The 26051-nt window shown below is 39.9% G+C and overlaps 1 protein-coding gene across 2 annotated transcripts in view; it reads right to left on the bottom strand.

Moving 5' to 3' along the window:
• Positions 1 to 2992: 2992 nt before the first annotated feature.
• AFAP1L1 (actin filament associated protein 1 like 1) overlaps positions 2993 to 26051 on the bottom strand; it is a 94909-nt gene continuing 71850 nt past the window's right edge. For both annotated transcript variants that reach the window (XM_026688334.2, XM_087955462.1), the window contains exons 8-19: positions 25438 to 25617; positions 21822 to 21917; positions 19817 to 19910; positions 17896 to 18048; positions 16545 to 16756; positions 15986 to 16131; positions 13073 to 13151; positions 12729 to 12840; positions 11722 to 11886; positions 7713 to 7891; positions 5729 to 5857; positions 2993 to 4580 (exon numbers count right to left, since the gene is read on the bottom strand). In XM_026688334.2, the coding sequence (XP_026544119.1) occupies positions 4557 to 4580; positions 5729 to 5857; positions 7713 to 7891; positions 11722 to 11886; positions 12729 to 12840; positions 13073 to 13151; positions 15986 to 16131; positions 16545 to 16756; positions 17896 to 18048; positions 19817 to 19910; positions 21822 to 21917; positions 25438 to 25617 (1569 nt within the window). In that variant the 3' untranslated portion in view covers positions 2993 to 4556. The remainder of the gene's footprint in view (positions 4581 to 5728; positions 5858 to 7712; positions 7892 to 11721; positions 11887 to 12728; positions 12841 to 13072; positions 13152 to 15985; positions 16132 to 16544; positions 16757 to 17895; positions 18049 to 19816; positions 19911 to 21821; positions 21918 to 25437; positions 25618 to 26051) is intronic.

Below are 26051 nucleotides of genomic sequence, written 5' to 3'. Positions count from 1 at the left end.
GAGGGAAACGGACCCGCGGCTTCCCAGGCGGTCACGGGAGAAAAGCAAAACCCTCGGCCGACTACAACAACCGGCAGCCACTGCGCGCTCGATTAAAGCCCGGACTGAGACTCCCGCCAGGCCTCGCGTGCTACGAGAACGCTCTGCCCTTAAAAGGGCGGGGACTTCGTGGGAAGGAGGGAATTTTACTAGGCCGAAGGAGGAGGTTAGCTGTAAGATGTTAGCAGGCAGAAATCGTACTGGGTGTGTTTCATCTTCCAGCCCAAGAAGAAGCACGGGCGTCTTCCAGCTGGATCGGTTGTAATACTTCCCTTGTTCCGCCATCGTTGTAGCTCATTGTGAATTGTTCTTATTCTGCGAACCCTTTTCGGCTCCCTTCGTTTTTGAAACACCCTAAGAATTGTTTCTTGCGCCAATAATATGTCAATTATATGTTGTCGAAGAAATTAACATTTAAGGGCACACTTTCTAGGAGGAGGAAACGATTATGCCTCGTAGTCATAAGACTCAACGGAGCTGAATCAACTACCTGGGTTTCAGCAAGTTCCGCTGTTGCGGGTGTGCATCTGTTTTTTCTCGGATCTGACTGTCCTCCGTGACTTACGACTAATACTTGAAGTGCAAGAATTCCGACGATCTTAGGATGGCAATCGGGTTTCTCTGTTGCCGTTTGGAGGTATTGCAGCCCAGATGCAATAGGCTTAGTTTATAACCTACACAAGAGCTACTGTGTTGTAATGGTTGACCCATTAGATCCAACTTCAGTTCTTTGTGATTTCAGATCTCACTGAATATATAAACTATTTCATATAATTTACAGTATATTCTTATTTATTAATATATACATTATATATATATAATGGCTTGTACAGAATATATATATATAATGTACAAGCCATACAAGTCATATAATTTATATATATAATGGCTTGTATTGTACAGAAGCCTGATGATGGCAGATGAGATTCTGCTGAAACGTTGCTACAACTTTAAAAGCACCACTACTATGACGTGGGAAAATACCCGAACAAAGCTGAAGGCCATACATTATATATATATATAACCAACCATATATATAACCATATATATAACCATATATATAACCATATATAAACTATCTCCGTGCAATCCATTTTGTAGGGTTGTCTTTGTGAGAATAAAATTAGAGAAGACCTCCCTTCTTCGTAGAGCTGCCGTATTTTCTCCTCTGAAAAAGTCAGCTATTCAGGCATCATAAATATAATTAGAGCAGTATTCTAACTGAAGCAGGTGTTCAGGAGACCTGGATAGGCAATATAGTGTCAGAAGATGTTGGTATCTAGCAGCCTAGCATCACTGCATTCCCTCTTCAGTTGCCAAGAATGTTGTTGACCCATATTCTAGTAGACCAATTCTCAACTGTTATCTTAAGAGGCATCCATTCTTATCAAGGTACCTGGGCTCCACCATGCCTCTTATAAAATGCCCATTTTTCCCCAAGGAGGAAAAAACACCACCCATCTATATGTACAGCACACGTATGAAAAATCATACTGGTGCTGTACATATAATTTATATTAAGTCTGGAAATTTCACTGATTTACTGTAATATGTTTAACCTAGACTCCTTTTGAATCCAGCATGAAGAACATGTTCTACCAATTCAGAATCACTGTAGTAGATAAGACATGGCTCTTAAGCATTTGGGAACAGTGAACATTGACCAACGCACACAGAGTAGTGCCATATGGGTATATACCAATAGTTTTATTGTAATTGCTTTAATGTTTTTTTTGTTGCTTGATGTAAGCTGCTCAGAGCCATTTGGAATTGAGAGCATTAATAAAGTTCATTGAAAAACCACTAAATTTACAGTGTTATTTGAAAAGGTGGGTTCACATTCTATTCCCTAGTGGTTCTCAGTAGATTTTGTCAGTACATTAACTAAAGCAATTGCCAATTCATCCCTCTTTGCCCATTTCTGTGACCTAGGAACCCTCTTGTGCCACTGCTTTGCTGTATTTGAGAGCTGCTGCTACTGCTGGCAGAGTAGCAGCGCCCCCCCCCCCCAAAATGCTGATTGGAGCAAAAAGATCTGGGGAAGCATCACGGGACAGGCAGGAATCCTTTTTCTCCACTTGTTTACCAGCTGAACACCTTCTAAGGCAGCAAATTTATATAACCAATGTGACATCTTGAAGTTGCATATATTTATAAAAAGTAGGTTCTGTTGTAGTAAATGTGGGATGTCTTCCCAGCAGATAATGAAAATATTACTTAGTCTCTCTCAGCCAAAGATAATACTATTATCTGTGAATCTAGGAATAATTATAGTTCTGTGATAAATTCTTCAGGTATTTTAAAAATTCCAATTTTCCTCTTTCCAATTTTAGATCCCCAGGAACTTTATTATAGAAAATGGATTTTAAAAGCAAGTACTAGATGGCATAATTGAGTCAAGACAATTGTGTAAATGCTTTCAGCTGTTCTGTGTCCCAAAAAGCAAAAGGAAATAACTAACATGTTCATTATTTCCCTATGGAGATTGATCATTGGATTTTTATCCCACTTTTATTATGCTATAAGTAAGTCAAGCAGCAATCACACCTAATTTTCCTTCCTATTTTCTCCATAATAACAACCCTGTGGGGCAAGATGGGCTGAAAGAGAGTAACTGGCTCAAAGTCACTACTGGCGTTCATACGTAAGGCAGGACTAGAACTCACAATCTCCTGGTTTCTAGGTAAGCACTTTCCCACAAAGTTTGCTTTAAGTGATGGATCTGTGATGGAACTGTAGCTTTGGTTTTGTGTTCTCCAACTTGGTGCCTTCAAAGATGTTAGACTTACTCCCATAAGCATCTCCTAGCATGACCAGTGAAAGGGTTTATGGTGAATTAAGGGAACAGATCAAGTAGATCTGGAAAGTACAAAATTGGGGAAGACTGATGCAGTGTATGGTTTTGCAACCCAACATTGCCCTAACAGTTTGAAGAAAAACTGAATACATACTGTTCTGTACAGAGATCATATTTTATTGAAAGACAGAGGATCCAGATGTTACAGTGCAGATAGTTCTTAAATAATCAAAGATATGTCACACTATGCATCCAGAAAGAAAAAAGCACCTATTCACTTAATGTTTGTGAATGAAAGACAAACCACTATATCTTCTGGTCTGTTGGAATAGCACAACACGAAGGTAATTGTAGACATTGGTTGGGGTTTTCCTTGAGGTCTCCTCTTCAGGTTGTGCTCCAGTTTCAGTTTTCTTCACATCTTCCAGGAATTAGTAAGCCTAAAACTGACCAGAGACCTTATGCTTATTAAGGCAGTTGAACCTCCATGTAGTGCAAACGAATGTAAAATGAACTTGTCCACTGTTCCCTTAAAATAAGAATTTTTATTGGAAATGGGAGTAGAAGATAACTTATATTATGAACAAACATAACATCTTCCAGAGACTGATTTATGGGGGGAAGTCCTTCAGCAGCAGTCCCATTGACCAGAGGTAGCACCTTTTAAGATAATGCTCTGGAGCAATTTATATACATTTGCAAAAGCTGATTCTCTTGCTATAGGCATCAACTTCTTCACTGTTCTTTCTCATTACAAACTGGATTATATAGAAAAAAATGGAAAGGGGAATTATACAAATAATTGAGGCAGGATGACATAATCTCTCTTGGGTCAAACCAAACCCAGAAAACTTTCCATGTCCTAACCATTACTGATTTTATTTAACACATTAAACATCTTAAATAGTAGAGAGAGAAAGAGAGAGTGAGAAACACACACACACACAGAAAGACTGAGAATATTCCTAATTGGCAGTCCTCAGTTAAAAATATCATCTTGACTAGTTCTTCTCTGTGTGTGGGACTCTATTGTGTCCTCATTACTCAACATTGGTGCCCTGATGTGGTTTGGCAAAAAAAAAAAAAGGAGATTTGAATCAGGCTGACAGAATTGGGGGCTTAAATAATATCCTCCATGAGGACTGATTAAGGCACTTCCATCTCATGCCTTATTTCCTAGCACTGAGGGATGTTCATCTGGCTTCCCGCGTGAGAAGTTGCAACAAGATTTGTCCAAGGTTTTAAATGATTTTTTGTTTATTTGAATGAGGATCTCCGAACAACTTCACCACCACCATCATCATCCCCATCAGAAAATATCTGTTCTCTGGTTGCTTTATTATCAAAAGCAAAAGGGTCAGTCCAGATGCTTGGCAGGCCAACCCTACTGAGTTGCTCTCCTTAGGCCACTCAAAAAAGAGTACTCTAAGGACACACACACACACACACACAAACAAATCCTTGAAAAGCTTCCTCTTCCCCCACCCTGCTTCCCAATGTCCCCTCCCTCCCTGTTACCCATGCCAGTTTTCAAAAGCTCTTCTGCTTGTTAATCCTTCATTTAGTGGAAGTTGGTTGCTCTCACTGTGGAGGAACCAAGTCCCTCAGCATTCTGCAATTTCTTTGCACGGTGAAAGACTCTTGTAGTGCTTTAGCCTTTCTCAAGGGCGTCCCTGTATCTGAGAGGAGTTCACCTCAGGGATGAAGGCCCAGAGATCCTTTATGTTTTCTTCATTTCCCATTCCTAGGAGAGAAAAAAGGTAGGGAGAGGGGGAAACAACATTGTGGACTACTGAGTTTCAAAGGAGATATCCATGCTTGAATAAATTGAAAAAAGGAATGAGGAAATTGAGTCCTGAAGCCAGAGTAGATATCTTGGCTCTAGCTGAACTTTTCATAAGGGAGGCAAAATTTAGTGAGGCACACTTATGTATCCAGGATAAATGTTGCTCCTCAAATATCCTTTGGATGCTGCTTGAGGAATTCTTTAGAGACTTTTGTAACTTGCTTTTTTACCAACAGCATTCTCACCAAAATTTGTGATCAAATATTTACTATATATTTTCTATTATAGAAATGTCCTAACCTCCATAAAGAGATGGTATATTTTTTTGCCTTGCCACAAAAAGTCAGCAATCTCTGCTAGGATTGGCCTTAACTTTACTGCACTATGGGCACATGGCAAGATGGCATCCTTCCATTTGATGTGTAGAGCTGACAGGGCCAGCATCTGAATTTCATTTCAAAAGAAGGCAAACCCAGCTGTCTTGTTTCCAATCCCCTAGCAACAGTTGCCTGAGACAATGGCCTCACTTGGTGTTATGGGCTTTGACTATAACCAATGAGCAGGTCTGTAACTAGGCCAAAAGACCTGACGGTGGAGTAAGTTGCTTGTTGTAATCATTCTGAAGCTATGAAATCAGAAACATTGAGGCTGGAGGAGCTGAAGGAAATTAAGAGACATCACCCCACTTAGCTCCTCTAGACCCAAACTTAAGGTTGGCTATTTTTTGGTGTGGTGGGAAACAAGAGGGCACCTTACATACCTACTCTCCAATCTCTTTCGCAGACATAACTCACTTAACATGGCTGGAGGAAGGTTGATCCTTGGTCCTTTATCTAAATTCTCTACTAACTATGGCCAGCATTTCTGGAGCAAGTTGAAAAACTCATCTTGAAAAAGAAAGAAGGTGAGGGAAGCCATTCTATGTACCCATTTCCCAATAGAGTCAGGGCAGTAGTGGGATAGGGGCAGCAGAATAGATATCTGCATGAAGCTATTTATAAACTAGCAGGAAGCAATAGGTTATGTGAAAGGGACATAACAGAAGGAGTTTGAAATTTTTGGAGAAGGAAAGGGCTGACATTATTGTATGAAGATGGACTCCATACCTTTGCTTTCTGCAACACAGTTCCTTTGTTGGCAGGAAGGAGAGAGGGGCTTCGCTTCCTCATTTCTGATGCACAGTTAACTGGGACCAAATGCTCTGGGGGACTTCCATTTGGCTGGGTAACAGTGTCCTGTAAAAAGGCAAGTAATATAAAAAATAGTTAAGGCCATATAGGTGTGCCATTTCAAAGTCAAAATGATCCAATCCTGGAGTGCCACGATGACTTTGGAACAGCTTGTTCCCAATTGGAAGAGAGCCAACCAGGCTGTTCTGATCTCTGGAGAATGTTCAGGATCAGAATGTTTTAATCTCAAAATATTTGGATAACTTTGTTGAAGACTGGAAGAAGACAGATGCTTATTATTCCAAGGAGTTACTCGCTAGGCACTGTTTATCTCTGTGAAGAACATTAGGAATGGAAAGAATTACTTCTCCAACATAAATTGACCAGTGACAAAAGCTGTCTCTACCTTTTAAGGCCTGGTAAGTAGGGGCAGCCTTCTCAGTTAGGATGTACTAGGTTAAGCTATCTTTAGAATAGTTTCCTTAGGGAGATTTGTCTGACACATGCTTTTTAAAATCTTGTTCAACATCAGAAAGAAACTTTCCCCCCTTTATCATGCAAAGATTTATTAAATGAATACTATTAATCAGCTGTTTTGATTTTACAGTTATTATGTGCTTTATATTTAATAGTCTATGGTCATTATTACTTGACTCCCCCAGAAAAGGGTACCTTCTGATACTCTTTTTCTGACACAAATAAAGGAGTGAAATGAAAAGAATAATTTTCATTTTTTTTCTGTGCAATCAAAGTATGTCTTGATATCTTATCCCATGTTTGCTCTTCTAACAAGCCAGTAGCACTTTCTTGGATGCCTTGTCCATCATGGAATATCTTGGCTTATTCTCTCTATAAGCACCCTAAAATGATATATCTAGTTTCAATTATTGTGGTTTTTGCTTGTTTCCCCAGGGGCCACCTAACTTCTCTCTTCCAGAGAGATGTCTGAGAAAATCAGATTCATCTAAGATGTCTAGTTTATGTCTCGTATGTCTAGCTTAAGAAAAGAAGGCCTAGGGATGACATGATAGTGTTCCAATATCTCAGGAGTTGCCACAAAGAAGAGGGAATCAAGCTATTCTCCAAAGCATCTGATAGCAGGGCAAGAAGCAATGGATGGAAACTAATCAAGGAGAGAAGCAATCTAGAACTAAGGAGAAATTTCCTGACAACTAGAACAATTAACCAGTGAATGCTCCAACACTGGAAGTTTTTAAGAAGAGATTGGACAGCCATTTGTCTGAAATGGTATAGCGTTTCCTGCCTAAGCAGGGGGCTGGACTAGAAGACCTCCAAGATCCTTTCCAACTCTGTTATTCTATTAAGATGTTGCACCTCCTGAAAGTTCAGAGGGCAATATCACCTTGCAATAATTTTGGGGCAGTGTTTGAAGAGACGAGAGAAGACCCACATGTACTCTATGTCTTCTTCAAACTTCTTGCAATGCCTCTCACTAACCGCGCTGTAATAAACAAGTCTAACAAAGGCAGGTGCTTACTGCAGAAACTTGTCGATTAAAAAATATTCAGTAAAGTATAAACCCTAACAAAATAAACTGTAGATTTACTGGTAAGTGATGTAGGAAATGATTCAAAATAAGAGTTATTCACATTTATAAATTCACACCATGCCTTTTGTTTCTCCTTCAGTGGAAAGACTCAGAATCTAAAGACACTGGTTTTATTGATGCACAATAAGTGCACAGTTAAATATTCAATTATGAGGTTGGATACAATGGATTTATTTCAATGGAGAAAATGACACAAGAAGGCATGATCTTTCAAATAGCTGCCTCCAGCAAAACAAACAGTTGTAGGATTTTCATGACTGTCATCATTTTTGTTCTGTCCTTACACAGGTTACTTATCATATTGAAATGGCTATAATATGAGGCTGGAAAAGCCAACAGATATTTCTTTACCTTGTTTTCAGGCTTGGTGTTTACAGTTAGACCCAGAGCTGGCCCTCCTGCTAGTGACTGTTTCAACTGGTCTTTCACTTCTGTCAGCTTGATTTCTAGGTCTACCCGTCTTGCCTCATTTGCCTTGCACTGCTCCTCTAAGGCTGAAACATGCTGTTCGAGCTCCTTCAAGTCTTTCCCTGTTACCAACACAGATTTGTTTATTATTAAATTTGTTCGCTGCGCATCTTACCTCAGGGTATCTTACACGAAGCAAAACCTGAATGAAACGAATGAAACCATGCAGATTCTAGAGTTCATATGTCTTTCCAAAATGGCCCTTCAGTGCAGCTAACAAAGTTCAAGATTAACATACAGCTGTGAATTGTGATTTATATAGAAAATCACAATATACAGAAATGGTCTAGAATGTAAGTGGTCAAAAATTGTTCCCCATTTCCTGGAGGATAAATCTACTCCATTTAATTTCTAGCTCTGAATTTCCTGGGCCCAGCAGAATACTGGGCTAGATGTTGCATTTGATCTCTTGGTTGTAAGTGAGCCCAGAATTACCACATACGGTTTTAAACTTAAAAGAAGCGAGAGAGAATAAAAGTGATTATCGAAGAAGACTACAGGTGAAACTCAAAAAATTAGAATATCGTGCAAAAGTTCATTTATTTCAGTAATGCAACTTAAAAGGTGAAACTAACATATGAGATAGATTCATTACACGCAAAGCAAGATAGTTCAAGCCGTGATATGTCATAATTGTGATGATTATGGCTTACAGCTCATGAAAACCCCAAATCCACAATCTCAGAAAATTAGAATATTACATGCAATCAATAAAACAAGGATTGTACATAGAACAATATCGGACCTCTGAAAAGTATAAGCATGCAAATGTACTCAGTACTTGGTCTGAGCCCCTTTTGCAGCAATTACTGCCTCAATGAGGCGTGGCATGGAAGCTATCAGTCTGTGGCACTGCTGAGGTGTTACGGAAGACCAGGATGCTTCAATAGCGGCCTTCAGCTCTTCTGCATTGTTTGGTCTCATGTCTCTCATCTTTCTCTTAGCAATGCCCCATAGATTCTCTATGGAGTTCAGTTCAGGCGAGTTTGCTGGCCAATCAAGCACAGTAATCCCACGGTCATTGAACCAGATTTTGGTGCTTTTGGCAGTGTGGGCAGGTGCCAAGTCCTACTGGAAAATGAAGTCAGCATCCCCATAAAGCTCATCTGTGGAAGGAAGCATGAAGTGCTCCAAAATCTCCTGGTAGACTGCTGCATTGACCCTGGACTTAATGAAGCACAGTGAACCAACACCAGCAGATGACATGGCTCCCCAAATCAACACAGACTGTGGAAACTTCACACTGGACTTCAAGCATCTTGCAGTGTGTGCCTCTCCATTCTTCCTCCAGACTCTGGGTCCTTGGTTTCCAAATGAGATGCAAAAGCTGCTCTCATCAGAAAAGAGGACTTTGGACCACTGAGCAACAGACCAGGTCTGTTTTTCTTTAGCCCAGGTAAGACGCTTCTGATGTTTGTTGTTCAGGAGCGGCTTGACAAGAGGAATACAACATTTGAAGCCCATGTCCAGGATCCGTCTGTGTGTGGTGGCTCTTGATGCACTGACTCCTGCCTCAGTCCACTCTTTGTGAAAGTCCCCAACACTTTTGAATGGCCTTTTCCTGACAATCCTCTCCAGGCTGCGGTCATCCCTGCTGCTTGTGCACCTTTTTCTTCCACACGTTTCCCTTCCACATAACTTTTTATTAATGTGATTTGATACAGCACTTTGGGAACATCCAACTTCTTTCGCAATTACCTTTTGAGGCTTTGGGTGTCAATGATGGTTTTCTGCACAACTGTGAGGTCAGCAGTCTTTCCCATGATTGTGATTCCTACTGAACCAGACTGAGAGACCATTTAAAGGCTCAGGAACCCTTTGTGGGTGTTATGGCTTAATTAGCTGATTAGAGTGGGACACTTTGAGCCTAGAATATTGAACCTTTTCACAATATTCTAATTTTCTGAGATTGTGGGTTTGGGGTTTTCATGAGCTGTAAGCCATAATCATCTCAATTATGATACATCACGGCTTGAACTATCTTGCTTTGCATGTAATGAGTCTATCTCATATATTAGTTTCACCTTTCAAGTTGCATTACTGAAATAAATGAACTTTTGCACGATATTCTAATTTTTTGAGTTTTACCTGTAAGTATTACAATGAAAATAAAAATGAAATGTATTCTTGTCACATTGATGATAAGAGCTGAAAAAACAGAAGATTAAAAACTTTGTTGATTATACTCTTTGTTCTAGGAAAATAGTTTGTGGTTGTATTTTCCTGGTGTTATTTCTCTTCCTACTTGTTCTTCATTTCATGATAGCTTTTTAAAAAAATGTTCTGTGTGTGTGTGTTTATAATGGATATAGGGAGTATATTTTTTTCTTCACCTTTTCACTGTGCTTGGGTGAGAAATATTTATGGATTTCTTTTAATCCTAATTCTGTGACAAGTTCTGTGATAATTTCTCAGCCTAATATTCGGTATCAGCCTAGAGCACTGAAAATAATCATGCAATCTTTTATTTTAAAATCTGCACAGGTGCAATTTGAAATCAGCAGTAGCAATAATGGTATAGAAGTGCCCTGGAAAGAGCTACGGTAGAGGTAATCCTTGACTTAAAGGTTCATTTAGTGACCGTTTGAAGTTACAATGGCACTGAAAAAGTGACTTATGACTGTTTTTCACAACCATTTCACAACCATTGCATTCCCATGGTCACATGATCAAAATTTATACGCTTGGCAACTTGACCCTGGGACATGTGGTCACCTTTTGTGACCTCGGGATCATTAGGGAAGCCAGATTCACTTAACAACTGTGTTACTAACTTAACAATTGCAGTGATTCATTTAACAACTATGACAAGAAAGATTGTAACATGGGACAATATTCACTTAACAAATGTCTTGCTTCGCAACAAAAAGTTTGGGCTCATTTATAGTAATAAATCGAGGACTACATATAATAGATTTTACTGTCCTCTACTGTCCAAGCTTTCAGATACCTTAGGAATAGTATTTATATTTTTAAATGGAAAGCAGGGTTTTTCCAGTAGGTGGAGTACCTGAGCTTTCATTTCTGGAAGGCAGGAATCATTTCAGTGATCAATTTGAAGCTGTGTGGATTTGGCAGATTGAAGAGATATTAACAATGTACCTAGCATTAAGTGGGAAGGAACGAGATGCAAAGCCTAAAAGCATGCTCTACCATCTAATAATGTGGAAGTACAGGTAGATCTCAGGTTACAAGGGCAACTGGGATTGGGAACTCTCACTGATGTGGTTGTAAGCATGATATCATGTGACTGCATTGCTTAGTCTTGGTTAGCCATTGTTAAACAAGGATTGTGTGGGGGCAATTAAGTGAGGAGCTTACGTGATCATGATTTTCAACTTCCTGCTGGCTTTCCCATTGACTTTGCTTGTGGGAAGCCAGCAGACACCAGAAATTTCAATCTTAGGACCGCAGGGATGTTGTAATACCTGGAACTCTGAAGGGCCATTGTAAGTCCCTGTCATAACTTTGAATGGTTGCTGAAGAAATGATGGTAAGGATTACTTGTAATCTTTTGCAGGAAATCACCTGATGCCGTTTCTTCTTTATCAATAGACTCTCATAGCAAGGCTAACTCATTGATCCCTCAAAGTGAGGGAGGCAAAGAGCACGGGTGGTTTTTGGGGAGGTCATAGCAAGTGGGGTGCAACTCTGAGCTGCGCAGTTTCAGACAGAAATATCTGCCAACTGATAATGAAGAAAATCTTCTAGAAGTCAGGGGAGAGACTTAGATGTAGATCTTCTTACCTATTACATACTGAACAAAAAAAAAAAAAAAACCCCATCTCCATAAACTTACTGGACCTTGAATTTTGAAATTTCAGCTTTTATAATGTGGACAATAGAAAAGGCACTGCCTCCTCACTGCCCTTGCCTTGAAGCAGGACTGTACCTGATTTGTTCTTCATGGCCTCCCGTAGTTCCCGTTTTTCCTTACGCAGCTCAATAAGCTCATTTCTAATGGACGCCTTCTCCTTTTCCAGCTTATCTTTCTCTGTTAGGAACCTCCGAGCATCTTCCTCAGCCCGGTTCTTTCCATATTTGTAGTTATTGGCATCTGCACAAAACATACATACACAACAGACAGGTTCTTGAGGGAACCTCTGTTTTAGCAGCAAAGAAAGCGAATGAGGCTGACCAAGCTCAAAGAGACACAATTCCCCATTTAAAACTCAAATTAAACCAAACCAAAAAGTGTCATCAGTAACTCTCGTGCTTCCAATATAGCTCCCTTGTTTTCCAGAAATTGCTTATTACCGATATTTCTAGCACTTGATAAGTGAATTATTAATGAGTTTGTTACAACTGTAGCATAGCCTAGCATCCTTGGTAAAATAATGTTAGCTATTAAGAAAATGCCTGTGGCAGTACGCCTGGACAGCACCGTCCTCATAGGCCAAATTTCAGAGGAGCATATTGCAGCCCAGGAATTTCCAGGCGGACTTTGCCCATTGCAGCATTCTTACAGCCATGGTAGGAAATTGCAAATAGAAAATTAGGACTCTCATTCACACTCTGCCATTTCAAGACTGCATCCCAAGTAAGAAGGGGACTCTATAAAAGGGAAAATACAGCATTAACTTAAGTTTATAACGATGTTCGCCAGGCCTGCACATTGGGATTCTTACATTATCAGAGACATAAGCAATCCTTGGTCATTAAGAAGCAGAGTACAAGTCATATGCAATCAAATATTACTACAAAAGCAGAAACATTGAACAAGGAACCAGTTCTGTGCTTCGATATGTTGTGCTATGCAGCTGGATTTTTTTTTAAATAAAATTTTAGGAACGGGCATTTCTGACAAATCCCTCTCCCCTCCCCCCATTCCCTCTTTCTAAGTTGGTTGATCCAGGGCATTATGCCAAACATATGACAGATAAACCTAATCCAACCTACTTGATGCATGACGCTTGACTTTAACTTGTGGATCTACACGACGTGATTTCTCACTGCAAGAAGAGCCATGGCGCTTCACCTGAGATCCGGATGGCCACCCTGATTTTTCTGACTGCACAAAGGAAACAGGAGAGCAAAAACAATTGTAAGGTCATAGAGAGCATTACCATGGAGGTATCATTAAGAAATCCAGTTTTCCCCCAGACTGTGGGGAAGACAGCTTATCCTACTATTTCTGCCTAGGAACAGTTCTCTACAAGTTGCCAAGCAACTGGGAAGGGAGGGTCATAGTGATGTCAAGGAAATTTTTAAAAAGAAAGAAAATAGGATCATATTTTTGCTACCTCCACCTTCTCATAGGGGACTTCATCATATAACACATGAGTTAGCTCTGTTTGGTTCTCAAGAGAGGAGCTGGCCCACCTGAAGAAGAAGAAATAGATTAAAAACAGCTTTAATTTTCTAAGCAAGTATTTAATAAGTAAAGATGATAAGGCTCTTTCTCCACCCTCTATTAACTGAATCTAAACACTTCTGGAATTCCATAACAAATGTCACCTCATCTTACTGTATTTAGCCAAAGCTAGTATTTTTGGTAAAGCAGGAGAGAATATGTCTTTTAAAAAGTGTAAAAACCCCAAAATAGGAGATAATTAGCCTTTGATTCTTGAGGATATATCATATGAAATATTGTGCAGATTTCTTTTATCCAGACTTTTTAGCTGCATCAAGGTTGAATCTCTGTAATTGTTGCTTATAGGACTGGAATTGTTACAAGCTGCAATCCAGCATTTCTGGAGGACAGAAATATATAAAATATAAAATATATAAAATGTGAAGTGCACATCCAAAATAGAGATAGGATCCCTTGGGATACCTGTCCCTATGACAAATCTGGGCTTGCTGTTATATAAGGACTTGATACATCAAACTAAGTCAAAGCACAGCTGAAGAGTTGTAATGACGAGGCAGTCGAGGTGTTTGATCATGATCAAATGAATCATGATGACTTTATTGGAGTCTAGTCTTGCATTTATACACATTTTTAGTAATCCTCTAACATTGGTTAACTTTGGTTGTTGCTCAACCTTTGTTACTGTCTAGCACAGTGATCCCCAACCTTTTTTACGCCGCGGCCCAGTACCGGCATCAGCTGGGCGCCGCGGCCCGGTACCGGCATCAGCTGGGCACCGCCATCTTTTTTTGATGAAAAAGTGCTTCCGGTGACCTCACCGGAAGCACTTTTCATCAAAAAGATGGCGCGCGCGCTTCGGTGAGCTTTTCCGGGTAGAAATGGCTTTCTACCGGAAAAGCTCACGAGCGCTAGCGCCGCCATCTTTTGATGAAAGCGTGCTTCCGGTGAGCTTTCTACCCAGAAAAGCTCACCGGAAGCACTTTTTCATCAAAAAAAGATGGCGGCACCCAGCAAGCCAGCGGCCCGGTAGGACTTGTTCCGCGGACCGGTACCGGTCCGCGGACCGGTGGTTGGGAACCCCTGGTCTAGCATAGTAATTAACACAATTAACTATCTCAAGTTAAAGTCTAACACGTTTACTTCCTCTCTCTAATCCTTCTTTGCATTAGTGATTTTGTTTTGCCTGAGTTGTAATTACTTTTGTCCTTATCTGAGGTTTGCCATCCAAGATAATGACATTCCTGCAATTACAACTCTACAAAGAGTAGCTTACTGAGAGAACCTCAGCTTTCATAAAGCTGAAATCCTCCCAGAAAGCATCTCTTATGCTCTCAAATGAAATACACTGAATGAAGGATTTCCCCTCCCTTCCTTTCAGGGAAGGAAAATCCTTTGGGAGGGAAGGGGGGGGAGGCAGCTAAAGGTATGGAACTGAAATCCTAAAAAATTTCAGCTCTGTTCATGCAGTCTGTTGAAGGATTTCCCCTCTCCTCTGTAACCTCCACTTGCAGCCTTCCCTACAGGCTTCCCCACTGATTTTCTGGGGAAGCCAGCAGATAAGATTGCACATGGTAATCACATGATCACGGGCAGGGATGGGATCCGACTGGTATAACTACCAGTTCTGTCTATTAGCGTCACGCGTGCATGTGCGAGTCGCGCAAGTGCAATTTACAACCTGCTGATCTGCCCGGACAGCTGAGCAGTGCTGCGTTTGGAAAAGCCCTTTTTTTCCCCTGCTTTTTCAACTGCAGCTGGGTTGCGCAAAGCAGCTGAAGTTGAAAAAGCAGGAAATAAAGATCAGGTAAGAGTCCGGGCGGGCAGGTGGGCCAAAACAGCAGCAGACATAGAACCAGTTCTATGTCTGATGCTCTTTGGAGCAACCGGTTCTACAGAGGTGGACAGAACCGGTAGAAACCCACCCCTGATCAGGGGGCACCTGGCAACAGATCCTAAATGCAAGTTAGTTGCCAAGTGCCTGACATGCAGTTCACATTACTGTGGGGAGGTGTAGGGGGATAGTTCAATGTTTTACATATTTTATGGACCATAAAGCTCTCTTTCCTACACTGAAGTAACTATGAATGGTTATTAAATGAGTGGTCATACACTGAAGACTATATTTATATACTTCTCACATTAGAGAGTAGTATACACTTATTTTTTTCTATATGCACACAGTCAAAAATTTTCTCTGGCAATGTAGCTTACTTTTAAGAAGCAAAGAGTAAGTTAAATATCATGAATATAGATTTATGTGTTCTAGGCTTTGTCTTAACTAACCCTATCATAGATGACCTAGCATCTCTTGTATCATGGCCCCATGATGTTGCATTCATTATATCTCAAGCCCATGAGTAAGATTGGCTTAAGTCATTTGTTTTAGCAATGCTTAAGCAACATTCTCCACCCCATCCCCTCAATTCCAACAATGCCCAAGGGCAGCCTCAAGGCAATCTAAAATCTGCTAGGCACTCCTTACTATGAATGAACATCAAGTGACTAGTACTGACTGGGAATAGAGACATGCCTGAAACTGTCACAGGTAACATCAAATGACATTCTAGAATAGTGCTCTGTTGATTCAAGGAAGAGAGAAAAGAACTCAGCCGTAGATACCTTTAGTTTGGCACCTTCTCATTGCTATATTCATAGCCTAAAAGGCACCTATATTCCATGCTTATCTATTTGCCACTCAGATTCAAAAACGTTTTAAGAAATATCAGAAAATTTATTCTTGTCATTGACCAGGAGAAAGGATAGAAGCAATCTGCAGAGGCAGATACAGAGCCCCTTGTCAACCTAGCTATGTTACAAACATATTAGTAAGGGGAGCTCTTACATATAAGAGTGTCTCACTGCATTGATGATGTTGGCTATTTTCTCAACATCTACATAATCATAATGCAAGGTCTCTGGAGTAGTCTGGGAACCAGTTTCAACCAGCAGCAACCCAAGCCAACGTCCCAGATCTTCATAGCTGTTTGCCTAAACAATTACATGATATACAAAATAAAGTCATAAATATTTCTCTCGGAAGCAATAGAACATTTCTTCCTGCAAGTAAGTAAGGTAAAGGTATAACTTTACAGCAGTACTATCTAATCAAATAAAGATCATCTCCGTTTATTTATTTCTACTGGATGCAGTGAATAGATTCAATAGCATGCTAAATCATTTGTCTGATTTTAGCTTAGTGTGTTGTGTGAATTCAACAACTGTGATTTAGAAATAGTGGGTTATGTATTAGTGCAATGTGGTCATGTGTAGCTTATTCAATAAATCATAGTGAAAATAAACTATGGCAGATCACAGGATATGGAAACACTGAACCTACACTTCTAAATGTACATGTGTAGAGGTGCATTCTTATTCTTTAAGAAAACTGAAAGCTCCTTTACCTCTAAGGCAGAGACTTCTTGTCCATTGCGAAGGATACGAAAAGCAAAAGGATGCTTGGGGCCCAGTCCTGGTGCCACCTCACATCCCCTCAGGACAATGGCATTCACATGGGTCCTTAAATCTGTGCGGTCCTTATGGAAATAAAGCATGTTGCCTTTTAAACGACACCAACGTTCCTTCCAACATTGGTTAACAAGAACATGCAAGTAGCCTGCCAGGAGATATGAAAGAAGATCAGCATTAGAGCAATAACCAACAAGAGAGAGAGAGAGAGAGAAAGAAAGAGAGAGAGAGAGAGAGAGAGAGAGAGAGAGAGAGAGAGAGAGAGAGAGAGAGAGATTAAAAGATTGTTTCTTAGCCAATCAAAAAATGTTGTACTTAGATATGATGCAGTTGGTTCCCAAATCCAAAATTACTTCAGACTAAAGGAGGGGCAACCTGGCGTTTTCCAGATGTAATTGACTTTTAACACTGGAGCTGGACACTTGGAATTAAATAACATCTGGATGGTTACAAGTTTCCCCTTCCCAACATTATCATCACTGAGATATTTTTCCTTACATACGTGTCTATTTTTACACACACACACATCATGAATTTTGAATAGCATCACCTGTGCTCTAAATGATTTGTTGTCTGTCTTAAAATAAGAGAAACAAGGCAGTTTTGTAAGACCCTTGCATTGAACAAATCAGAATATGTAGATGTCAGCACCAAGGTCTTGCAAAGTAATTGTTTTATTGTTTTAGGAAAATGGAAAGTGGGGGGGACGACGGAATTATCCCAGGGATGCATGAGTCTACTATAACAACCAAGGCTACTATGTGCTGGAATTCCCTTTGAAACTTCATGAAGAAATGAGTGTTCGCTTATCTGTTACTTTTATTATCTACCTGCAGTGCAAGGAAATAGCTGAGCAAGCATTTCTACCCCTACCATCGCCTCCAATTTACCCAGTAACTGATTCCCTCTTAAATGTGCTCCTACTCATGTCCAGGGGTGGGATGCTACTGGCTCTATAGAACCGGTAGCTCTGAAGAACAGCAGACACCGAACCGGTTCTGTCTTTGCTGCTGTTTGGCTCACCCGCCCGCCCGGGCTCTTACCTGTCCTTTATTTCCTGCTTTTTCAACCTCAGCTGCTTTGCGCGGCAGAGCTGAGGTTAAAAAAGCAGGAAAAAAGAGGCTTTTCAAACATTGTGCACTGGCGCACTGAGCTTTTCAGCTCTCCGGGTGGCACAGCTTAAGATTTTTTTACACGCGCAAAGCGCACATGCGCACGCAAAACGTAGTCACTGAATCGGTAGTAACACCGGTTGAATCCCACCCCTGCTGGTATCCTGATACAAACCACAGCAAGGGATGTCTTCTTCTGTAGAGGATGTTTGGGTATCTTCAGGAGAAGCCTTTTTCTTTGAGAAGCTGATTATCCTGTTTATTTTCCTCCCAGCAGCTCTACTCACAGAGCCCTTGAGCTCAGCCAAGCCACTTTTTTTGCTTTTCCCTTGGAGAAGGAACAGAACATGAAATTTGCATGTTACTTATCTGAGCGAACAAAAATTCACGAGTAGTTTAAAGGTTTTCCTGCCATCCTCCATAATTATCTAGAGAATATCTCTGCATTTATCAACTAAATAGTATTCTGGGAGATCATATGCTTTTGCCTCTTAATTGATGAGCTACGGTGGCACAGTGCTTAGAGTGCAGTACTGCAGGCTATTTCTGCTGACTGCCGGCTGTCTTCCGTTTGGCAGTTCAAATCCCACCAGGCTCAAGGTTGACTCAGCCTTCCATCTTTCCGAGGTGGGTAAAATGAGGACCCAGATTGTTGGGGTCAAGGTGCTGGCTCTGTAAACCGCTTAGAGAGGGCTGTACAGCACTGTATAACGGGTATATTAGTCTATGTGCTATTGCAAATTCTTTTTATATTTAAAAAATAATAATATTTTTTTCAACTTCTATCTTTTAAAATAGTATTTGCTTCATTTTTACCTTCTATGTGAAAAATGGGCAACTGCATGTTTCAGGATAGCCACGCATACATTGTATATTTGCCAAATGAAAAGGGGTAAAATGTATGTTAGATAGTATGAACTGGTGTTATCTAGATTGTTGTAGGTGCACGTGAAGCAACAAATTTATAAGTTGGTGATAGTTTCATGATACCTGTATCTTGTAAGCGATTAACAAATCAAATAAATACTAAAAAAGATATGCTTCACTGAATGGTGAAAAAGAAAGGACCAGAGATAATTTTACGAAAAGTTATTTTATTAGGTGATATAAACAGATGAGTGGGGACAAGATAAGGGAGTACAGAAAAAGAGGCATTCTTAAAGGCTGACTGTAGCAATTGTTTGGCAGGAAACCATTTTGGAAAACATCTGTTTTGTATATCTCCTTTAAGCTTAGGTCATTTTAGCATCTTTGCCACAGAGATTTTTCAAAACAAGTACAAGAGTGCACTGCTTCTACTTGGATTTCTGTACAATTCCCTTCTTTTGTTTTCCTTATATTCCTTTTTTTCAGCAAACTCTTTTTATGTCTTATTGAAGAGATTGTCTGATTAAATCTTTTCATAAAATATTTATTGATTACAACACTGAACAATTACCTAATTACCTCTTATATTTTAGGACTTGTCCAGTGTTTGTAGCAGTGATGGGATTCAAATTTTTTTACTACCGGTTCTGTGGGTGTGGCTTGGTGGGCGAGACAGGGAAAGGATACTGTAAAATTTCCAGTCAGAGGTGATATTTGCCGGTTCTCCGAACTACTCAAAATTTCTGCTACCAGTTCTCCAGAACTGGTCAGAACCTGCTGAATACCACCTCTGATTTGTAGTTTTTGTATATCTACGTCTTTGGGCAGCAAGATTCAAAGCTATATCCCTTCTAGTTCACCCAGAGTTGGGCTGAAGGGAGAAATCCTGAGTAAAAAAAGTAGTAACTCCCAGATGGATAAACTAGAATGGATCAAATAGTTAAGTCTGAAAGGTGACAAGCTTATTGAGATTATCTTTTACCAATGAGATCTTAGAAACACTAGATAAGTTTTAAATTATCCCTCTGTGGTACCAATAAAGGAGAATATTTGTAGCTCAGGGTTGAAATGAGGGGTCCCCAGTACTCTCTGAGCTTGTTTTCTTGCAGACATTTCATTACCCAAACTAGGTAACGTCATCAGTGTTAGTGACTATACTAAGTCTAGTATAGTGACTATATTAAGCCATTTTTTCTCCCTTATATAAAGTGGGAAGATATCAGACTCACCTTGTTCGTGGCTCTCCCTTTGGGGCAGAGAAGAACCATTTTCTGCTGTTGCTATGCTGTCAGAGTCAGAAGTAGGTTTATCCTGGGACGATTTCTGGTCAAAGAAGAACATACATCCAGTGGATTGTCAGTATTTTTTAACCCCAGAGCTTCCTCTCCAGGCTCAAAATGCTTATAGATTAATTGCCTTCACCAAGCAAAGCTCATTGAAGAAAGTGATCTTGGTTGCTATCCAAAATAGCACTCAAATGCTCTTTACTTTGAAAATACACAATTGTACGTCATTCTGGGAAAAGTTAAGTTTTGAAGAGCAGCACAGATACTTTGATTAACAAACAGACAAAAATAGTTATTTCCATCTGCAGTGTTGCTGTTGGTTACTTAAGAACTGATTTTTTTTAAAAAAAAGAGTTTGCATTATGTTCCCCACAAGGAAGATTATAGTGCCTTCTTCCAAAATCTTCATATCAGAGCCAGGTGTCTCCTTTATAAGTGGGCCTCATGCTGGTCTTAAGCTCTGAGGTAAAGATTGCACTGTTTATTCAGACTGAGAACCACTCTTGGCACTAGAGGGGGGCTAGGAAAGCATTCCAAAAGGAGATGGGCAGGGTTTTTTTTAAAAAAAATGTAATGCAATTACAGACAGTTCTTGACTTAGGATCTTGCTTAGAGATCATTTGAAGTTACAATGGTCCTCTTTCCCTGGCTACTTATGACCAGGTCTGAAATTCCAACAACTGCCTCCCCCACATCAATACAGTCACACAATTGCATTTTGGGTGCCTGGCAACTGGCTCACATTTATGGCCATTTGCCATGTCCTCTGATCATAATTTACAACATTTTTTTTGCGTGAAACCAGTGTTTACTTCCAGTTTCCAGCAAAAAAAATGCCTATCGTGGACAATGGATTAACTTAATGACTAGTGTTGACTTAACAATCAGAGTGATTGTTGATTGTTGATTTTCTAAAGCACCTGTAGGCCAGACAGGGAACAATGGATGGAAACTGAACAAGGAGAGATTTAACCTGGAAATAAGGAGAAAGTTTTTGACAGTAAGAATAATCAACCAATGGAACAGCTTGCCCTCGGAAATTGTTGGAGCACCATCACTTGAGACTTTCAAGAAGAGATTGGACTGCCATTTGTCAGAAATGATGTAGGGTCTCCCGCTTGGGCGGGGGGTTGGACTAGATGACCTACAAGGTCACTTCCAACTCTGATTATCTGTTATCTGTTAACAGCGAAAAAGGTTGTAAAATTGTGCTTCATCGCATAGGGTGTCAGGATTCCGGCAGTTACTCCAATTAAATCATGAGCCTTGAGCCACACTCCCAAAACTAAAAAGGATTTATTTGAAGTTAACATTCTACGACTGGCATTAACCTGGGCGTAGCCAATTCTGAGATACGTAATTCACTGTCACCCTTGATCCTGCTTTCCCCCCTACCCCTCTGGGTGTATCATCCAATGAAAAACATCCATAGCCAAGAGTCATCAATCATGCTCAATCATACTCTCCAATTAGATTTTTGCGAGGCAGAAGCTTCTGTCATCTAATCAGTCTTTGAAGAAAATATGAATGGAATGTACTTTCAATTCCACACTACTGTCTGCTCTTTGAAACTCCCCCCCTTCTTTCTGTTGTCAACTATAAAACGTGTATACAAAATGTTTTATGAGTTGACATTGGGACCTGTTTAATGACCAGCACAACTTATAACCTTAATTCTGAGCTCAATTATAGTCATAAGTTGAGGACTATCTACAAATACTTTTTTTCTGATTCCAATGAAAATCTCTTCCTCCAGCTGCTACTTGCATGGGATGGAGTCTTTTCTGTTACACATGGCGTATTGTTTAAATTAAGTGTAGATCACAACAGATAAAAATAGGTTACATTCTCCCCTCTTCCACTTGCTACATATGTGGAAAAGTACACTTGAATAGTATATGTATGATGACCAGCTTTTCCTGGGAACAGAACTTTTAAGAAATTTTACCTTATCATGGTCCATCTTCAAGGTAAGTGTAGGAGATAGAGGAACTTCACTTCCATTTAATCCTCCTCCAGTGGGATTGCTTACTTCCTTTATCACCTGGGCAGGAGATACAGTTTCGAATGACAGTAATAAATTTCATCACTTTACAAACAGGGATATACCTCTGCTATAATAAAAAGCTCACTTCATTTCAAACTGTCAGGTTGCGTTTTCCCAGGCACAGAAATGCCCTCCAGGTTTCCTTGCCTTGCAAAATATTATGACAAACTCCATCTGGGATCACAGGTTAGCGGCTGAAAAACCAACTCTTAATTCAGGAGCTATGAACTATGATTGCCATTTATCAAATTTAAGAAATAAAGAAAAAAAAAACTTGTGATCAATTTTTGAGGAATAGAAATTAATATATACAAGCCTACTGAAAACAAGTGTCCTCCAAATAATTTGGGATCACTCCTAGCCAGGAATCCTGGAAATCAGAAACCCAGTACATGGTCAGCATCCAGATTGAAAAAGGCAGATCTACACCTAATTTTTCCTCTTGTTTGCAGGATTAGTTTCTAACACTAGCTATGTCTGATTAAGTTATGTTAAACTAACACCAGTTTAATGTCTAAGAGTATCATTTGGCTAACAGAGCCTAACTCAAGATAATGTTTTTCTCATGCCTCGTAACATAGAAGGAGACAAAATTTTAAAGTTCATTCAATAACTAGATTTTGCTGATTTTATTATTCCTACTCCCAGTTTCTCTAATATTTCAGCAGAGAATGTTGGCATAAGTTTTAAGGAGATAAGAGCTGACAATACAGGGCAGTAGCTTTTTCCTTATACGGCAGGAAGTTCATCCAGTTCCTGCTCTATCTCATTCACATTGGGTTATATACTCTGGTCCCAAAACAACCCTAGTTGACTTGGTTATCAGGTATTTTAATTCAGGGAGGTGGTTTTTCAAAAGAAAGTTGGATTCATCCAGCCCATTGAAGTGTCAGGTGGACTGGGGCCAGGAGAGTACTTAACATTCTGAGGAAGGGAGGATCTAGACAGTTTCATCCCAAGCCAGGAGTGGGGAATGCTTTAACTAATATATGCAGTAAAGCCAAGATGTGAAAATATTAAAAACAATAACAAAAAATTCAGCCAGTAATATAAGGAGGAACAAAGACTTTTAATACTAATTTCCTGACAGTACTCAAGCCAAAGAACACTTGCTCTGCCAAAACAGAAAATAAATCAAATCCCAACTCATTAAACTTCCACCCCTGCAGTTCTGATATAAACTACTTAGTTTATAGATTTTATTAAACTTCTCCTAGATAAATGTCTCATAAAATCTCCAAAAGAGTACATATCTCCATGTGAGGAATGGGCAAACTACAAAGAAGCCAAGCCCTCATGTTCGCAAATTCTCCTTTATGGTATAAATTTGAGTCTGTACGATCAGTCAACCCCTTCCGTAGAGATCTTCTGTCTATGGCAAATGCCGTTAGTTGTTTAACTGCACACTTCTGTTTTTTAGCTACATGCACCTGCTCAGAAAGCTCAAACTGCCAAAGGAGATGCTGATACAGTTCTGCAGAGGAGTTATTGAGTCTGTCATCTGCACCTCTACAACTGTCTGGTTTGGTTCTGCAACTCTACAGGACAGACAGACTTCAGAGGATAATAACTGCAGAAAAAACATTTACTACCCGCCTGCCTTCAATTGTGGACCTGTATACTGCACGAGTCAAAAAGAGGGTTGTGAAAATATTTACACACCTCTCACATCCCGGACATAAACTGTTTCAATTCCTTCCCTCAAAACAATGCTATAGAGCACTGCACACCAGAACTACTAGACATAAGGACAGTTTTTTCCTGAATGCCATCACTCTGCTAAACAAATAATTCCCTCAACACTGTCCAACTATTTACAAAAGTCTGCACTACTGTTAATCTTCTCATCACTCCTTATCACCCATCCCCTCCCACTTGTGACTGTATGACTATACTTTTGTCACTTGTATCCTTACAATTTATATTGACTGCTTCCTAGTATGATTTGATTGCTTATTGTACCCTATGACTATTATTAAATGTTGTACCTTATGATTCTTGACAATTGTATCATTTCTTTTATGTACATCGAGAGCATTTGCACCAAGACAAATTCCTTGTGTGTCCAATCACACTTGGCCAATAAAGAATTCTATCTATCTATCTATAAGAAATGGTTACTGTGTGATCAGCTAATGGTACTAACTTAGGTATTAACCAGGAAGAGAAATGTTAAATAAGTCTTCTTCAAACATTGCCCTTCACAGGTGTTATATTTCAATCCAAATAATTATGTTGCTTTTGTTGGGAATATATAATGGGATACTAGTTAAACATAAAACAACAAGGAGAAGGCTGCTTTAACTATGTTCTGTTTATAAGCATACTGTAGATATTTTACTGAACATTTGAAGGACTAGGTAGGGGTACAATTTGACTTTCCAATCTTCTAGAGAACGCTGATTTCTCCCTCCTCAGTTCTCAGTAAGGATCAAGAGTAGAAAAGGAACAAACAACATCTGTGAGGCAAACTTGTTCCATTCCTACTTTAGAATTCCCATAAATGTTTTTTCAAAAAAAGCCCTCTCCCCATTATATCTCTATTTTCAATGGCAGAATTTCAGCAGTATAATTTTAAGACACTGGTATCTGTAGAAAGGTGGGATTAAGGTGGCAATGGAAACAATTTGCCTCCTTCCATCAAGTTTGCAAAAACACCAAAACCCAAAACCCTTGCCACAGAAAAATGCATTCTTCGTTGTTGAGAAGCCACAAAATTAGGTGCTACACAGGGAGGCTCGATGTGTGCAGATTTCCTTTTTCTGTCCTAAACTTGTTAGATCCACAAGGGAATTATTTTTTTTCTTATAGATCATATTGCATTTATCTTCCTAGAATAGGTATTTATAATATATATAATATCCAAGCCTGAAAATTTTTCATGATTTATTAAACTGATTCCTACAGCATATGGCTAACCACATGATATGTGATTAGTCACATTGACTTGCCTACTTTTACATCTCTCAGGCTGGTATTTTGTAATCTGCCTTCTCCAATCTGGCATTCTCCAAGTGTATTAGGGTTGCTGCTCCTGGGGAGGGCAGAGGTGTCACTAGAGAAAACTGAGTTGAAGGGACTGGTTCTCCAGGAAGAGAAGGCAAATTCTACCTTTCCCAGAGATTCCCTGAGTTTATGAGCTCATACTTGAGAACAAAAGCAGGAAAGGCTGAGTGGGGGTAAACAAACATCTCCTCTGCCAAACAGTTCTAAATCGGGTGGGGAAGGTCTTCTCTGGTGGGTGGATATTCTCTCCACAGCTGGTGTTGCAATCAGACAGGCACGATAAGAGGGCTGGAAGGAAAGCCTTTCCCCAGGAGGAAGATAAGTCCCACTTCCTATGAGATCCGTTCTCATTTGCTCATCTCCAAAAAGCCGCCAAAGCAGGATTGCTAAGCATATATTGGGCACTGTAAATAAACCGGTCAACAAAAAGATAGCAAGTGTAGAAGATACGAGCCACAGATAAAGAAGGGTTTGCAGAGGAACCACAGTATTTTGTAGTTGTGAGAGATACCTTCAGCCATTCTTCAGCTTGCTCTTTACTTTGCACTGCTAACACTAGGACCTCAGCTCCTGGTAGGGTGAAGCGCAGCTCGTGCTTCTTGCGGCGTCCGTCTTTTGGCACATAGACAACGTTGCTGATGCTCAAAGGCACTTCAAGGTGTGGCTGTCTGTGCTTGGAGCTTTTGTAACACTAACATTAGAAAGAAGAGACAATTGAGATTTCGTTCAGCTAGTTCTTTCTTGCACGTTTCACACCTGTTCTCCACGTGGAAAGAACAAACAAAAGAGTATTGTCATGATAGGGTTGCTGACCATTTGGAAATGGCTGGGATTTACATATGTCAGAGAAAGAAGAAAAATTCAAAGATTCGCACAGCTTAACAATACAGCCTTCAAATCAGAACACTTTGTTACATGAAGTAAAAAGTACACTGAACCTGATGTTCTTTTTGACACATACATATGTCATGAAATATTATATCAATGGTATGTTAAATTTCTCGGGTTGTTCTAAAGAAAGTAAGAAATATGCTTCCAGAGGGGGATCAGTAGAGCAGCTAGGATACTTCCTGATCAAATACATATCTAGATAGGGTCTTTCCATGAAAGAGTTGATATTGGTAC

The sequence above is a fragment of the Notechis scutatus genome, chromosome 2, assembly GCF_049901735.1.
Source record: "Notechis scutatus isolate UNSWTSFEM ecotype Mainland chromosome 2, rNotScu1.2, whole genome shotgun sequence".
NCBI lineage: Eukaryota > Metazoa > Chordata > Lepidosauria > Squamata > Elapidae > Notechis > Notechis scutatus.
Note: the sequence above shows the minus strand (reverse complement) of the source record. Positions and strands in the feature narration are given on the sequence as shown.